This window comes from Cupressus sempervirens, chromosome 8 (genome assembly GCF_028749045.1).
Source record: "Cupressus sempervirens isolate cs-2001-9-10 chromosome 8, ASM2874904v1, whole genome shotgun sequence".
NCBI lineage: Eukaryota > Viridiplantae > Streptophyta > Pinopsida > Cupressales > Cupressaceae > Cupressus > Cupressus sempervirens.
Window position 1 is genome coordinate 113,780,697 of NC_143125.1, and position 4,199 is coordinate 113,784,895.

Below are 4,199 nucleotides of genomic sequence, written 5' to 3' on the forward strand. Positions count from 1 at the left end.
ATTTAAGTGCAAACATATGAGAGGGTGGACCTCAAACACCAAATCTTCTATTCCAAAATTGATGCTAAAAACAAGAGCAATACTTGGGAAATTGTCGTACCACCTAAAAAGAATTGAATTATGATGTGCACTCAACTTTCCATATAAGGATAATAAATAAGAGATTTTTCAATAGAATATCTTCAATTCAATTCCCTCCCAAAGAAACACCCATTCTTAAGTGGGAAAAGGAAGACATGCCATCTTCATTTAGGGACTGATCAGAGGCAATGGAGGAGCTTCGGTCATTTGTTGGAGATGGATCAGTGGATTTCCATGGCCACCCTGTTATCAGAGCTCAAACCGGAAAATTCAAGGCATCCCTTTTCATAATTGGTGTGTATGAATATATCCTATTTTATATGTATTTTCGAGCTTTTACAAAATTGAAATGTTTCCTAAAAACTTGATATCATCAGTGTTTTGAATCACATTGATTACAGTAGTTAATTTACAATTTACACTGACTTGTGCCCTCTCTTCTCCCATATTTTAGCTGTTTTTTTTTTGTGGTTTGAAGGAAAAACAACTCTGGTATTCACTTTGATTTGTCTCAAAAAGTCAGCAAATGGGAGGGGATAGAACACGATTAGCAAGAACCCTTCCTAATTACCTCTCATTTGTTGTCATTTTATATTCAGGGAATGTAGATTGTTCTATCAACTTGGTCTACACTTTTTTTCTGTTCTTTTGATGAAATCAATCTATTCACAGCTGTTAATCTTGATTTCGACCATTTCATTCATTTGTTACTCGCAGGGGTGGAGATTGCGGAGCGGTTTGCATATGCTGGCCTAGCTTTCAATTTGATAACTTATCTCACAAGTGTTTTGAATGAAAGCACTGCCAGCGCTGCAAGCAATGTGAACATATGGTCAGGGGTAGCTTCCATGTTGTCTTTTTTGGGAGCTTTTGTTGCAGATTCATTTTTGGGTCGGTACTGGACAATCATTTTTGCTTCACTCGTCCATTTGCTTGTCAGTATTCTTTTCCTTAACAAAATCCTTTTACTTTGTATAATTATTGATGAGTATAATGGTTTGGAACAAATTCCTCAACCAGTATGATCACTGTATTGAATGGAAGTTTTTTTTTTGAAGGCAAAAGGTGGAGCTATATTATGTATTACAGGTGAGGATGATACTAACACCTCGGCTCATTAGAATTTAGGACGCAACAAACCGACAAGAAATTTACTATCATTACAATTACTGGAACTAACTTAATCAGGAGTATGAATTGTTGATTTTGGCTGTTTTCTACCATATATATGCTGGTTACTAAGACGCTCATATTGAAGACAGAGAAGATTGCATAAAGGTTCATTAGAAGACATTGTCACCTGAACAATTAAACATAGAGTAACAGAGCACTGAACCCATGCTGCGCATTCATGCAAGATAGGACACATAATAAACACTAGTAGTCTGCTGCCATTTGGATTAAGAACCCATATTTGCTGGATGTATGAATCAATAACAAGCGAAGCACATGTGAATGTATATCAAGGAAAATGGCTACCTTGCTGAAGACCTCAGTTTGGTCTTTTGGCCAAGGAGTCAAGGACGCATATCCTGGGAGTTCTTGTGAATAAAGAAACTGAAAATCGTACTCTTGAGTTCGTGCAAATGTGGGGAAAGTGGAAATTGAATTAGACGTCCAATTGCTTTCAAAATAGCTGCATACATTTTCATTTTCCTGTATTTTAACCAAAGTTGTTGTATCCAAGTAACATGTGATATAATGGAATGTGACAGGGGCTAATCTTGGTAACTCTATCAGCCTCTCTCCAGAGCCTCCAATCCACATCATGCAGTTATAATTCCAAGTCTTGCTCCACAGCCTCACATTTCAAGATTGGGTTCTTTTACTTCTCAATATACTTGGTTGCTTTGGGACAAGGGGGTCACAAGCCATGCCTACAGGCCTTTGGTGCTGACCAGTTTGATGAGGAGGACCCAGAAGAGAAGCAGCACAAAAGTTCATTCTTTAACTGGTGCTATTTTGGTATTTGCTTGGGAATCCTTGCAGGTCTCACTGTGCTCACGTACATACAAGATAATGTTGGATGGGGTGTGGGATTCGGCATGCCTGCTGTTACCATGGCAATGGTGCTTCTTGTGTTCTTGTGTGGGACTAGGTTTTACAGAAACAAGCTGCCTAGTGGAAGCTCTCTCACTAGAGTCATCCATGTGTTTTTTGCAGCATTCTTCAAGCGGAATGTTCCTATTCCTTTCCGAGAACAAAATCAATTAGCTTCTATTCAAGAGGTAGAGATTTTCAGGACAGAGTCGAGAAGACAACTCTTGAAAACAAACAAGTTCAGGTAAGCACTCCATGGTACTTTTGCCCTATCACTAGTGCCATATATTTAAGCACAATGCTACCTTTGAGTTCAGGCTGAAATGATTGCAATAGAGATTGTTTTGTGTTTTCAAACTGGGGAATTAACAATGGTTTACTGATGAGGCTGAAGGGAATTTCAAGATGTCCCCAAAGTTTCTACAGTCCAAACGTAAGAGATGTTTGGTGCAATTTCTTGGCCTCTAAGCCCCCACAGATAGATGAGTTGGCTTGAGGTTGTGGTTAGGTTCTCATAGTCTCCGGTTCAAATCTCTCCCAGGTTTAAGATGTGAGACATTTTGCGGGCAGCTGATCTCACCCATGGAGAACTAGTCTCACCCTAGCTCGCATCAGCCGTCGATCGTTGCTGGGCTAGGTCGCAGGGACACCCCATGCATTAAAAAATAGAAAATCTGGGTCTCTCATCTATGCTGAAGGAACTCGGTGTAGACAGCAACACTATTTGGCTATTTCAAATTCTAGTTCACTATTAGTAATTGAGAATAATGCTAGCTCAGATTCTAGTTTAGTAATGGCATTTGGGAATAATGCTAGTCAAAATTCGGTTTTAGTAATAGTATTTGAGTACAATGCTTGTTCAAATTCTAGTTCAGTACATAGTATTTGGGAATAAGCTAATTCAAATTCTTGTAGTTCTCATTTGAGTTTGTTTTTAGCCCTATATACCGGAGATTTATTTTCCATGATTGTCCTCTTGTTGCATTTCAGGTTTCTTGACAAAGCAACAATTGAAGATGAATTAGACATTGAGTGCAAAGCAACACGCAATTGGAGGCTTTGCACAGTCCAACAGGTTGAAGAAGTAAAACTTCTTCTAGGCATGTTACCTATTTGGATGGCATGTTTGATGTATGGCGTTGTCTTTGCACAGTCCTCCACATTCTTCACAAAACAGGGTAACACAATGGACAGAAAAATAGGTCGAGATTTTGTGATCCCTTCTGCAAGTATGCAATTTTTTATTGGTATACCTATCATGGTGTTGATCCCCGTCTATGACCGCCTCTTTGTTCCAATTGCGAAAAGATTATCAGGGAATGAGAGGGGAATAACATTGCTCCAAAGGATAGGCACTGGTATGTTTATTTCTGTCATTTCAATGATTGTTGCTGCAGGGATAGAAATTAAAAGGCTCAAGGCAGCAAAGGATAATGGACTCGTAGACATGCCCTGTGCAACAATCCCAATCAGTGTTTTTTGGCTACTTCCACAATATGTGCTCTTTGGCATGGCTGATGTGTTTACAGTGGTAGGAATGCAAGAATACTTTTATGATCAGATGCCAGACACAATGAAAAGCTTGGGTGTTGCTGTCTGTTTGTGTGTTATAGGAGTTGGTAGTTTCTTGAGCAGTGTCCTCATTTTGGTCATTGAGAAGGTTACTTGTAGAAAGCAGGAGCAATGCTGGTTTGCAAACAACTTGAATAAAGCTCATTTAGATTACTTTTATTGGCTTTTAGCTGCTCTGAGTCTACTCAACTTGGGCGTGTTCATGACCTTAGCCAGCTGCTACAAGTACAAAAGGGCTGTACCTTCTGGCACAGAAAATTCTAACTAGAAACTAGCATAATGTCATACAAGTAATGACTCTGTTTTTAAAGTAATACTCTATCGGTTCTATCTTTTAACCAAGACGGTGTCTCCGCTATCTGTCCAGTGGTCCATTTTAGTGGAAGCGAGGGAAAACTAGTCCCCCTAGCATGCCTGGAATTTTCCCTTTTAGCACTTTTGGATGGTTAAATTTATTGATTTTACTTAATAATATACATAATGTGCTTTTATTATATATATGTTTT

The 4,199-nt window shown here is 38.9% G+C and overlaps 1 protein-coding gene across 1 annotated transcript; it reads left to right on the plus strand.

Annotated features, from left to right (window-relative positions):
* The first annotated feature begins 266 nt into the window (after positions 1-266).
* LOC149541844 (protein NRT1/ PTR FAMILY 5.10-like) lies at positions 267-3,963 on the plus strand. Its single transcript, XM_089796928.1, has 4 exons — positions 267-375; positions 799-1,016; positions 1,797-2,365; positions 3,112-3,963. The coding sequence occupies exons 1-4, from the start codon at positions 270-272 to the stop codon at positions 3,959-3,961; spliced, it is 1,743 nt and encodes a 580-aa protein (XP_089653054.1). The 5' UTR covers positions 267-269; the 3' UTR covers positions 3,962-3,963.
* The last annotated feature ends 236 nt before the right edge of the window (positions 3,964-4,199 follow it).

Coding starts and splice junctions, on each gene's coding strand:
- LOC149541844 (XM_089796928.1), top strand. CDS start 270: ATGGAGGAGCTTCGGTCATTTGTTGGAGATGGATCAGTGGATTTCCAT. Junction 376..798: donor GGCATCCCTTTTCATAATTG/GTGTGTATGAAT, acceptor TGTTACTCGCAG/GGGTGGAGATTGCGGAGCGG. Junction 2,366..3,111: donor TTGAAAACAAACAAGTTCAG/GTAAGCACTCCA, acceptor GTTGCATTTCAG/GTTTCTTGACAAAGCAACAA.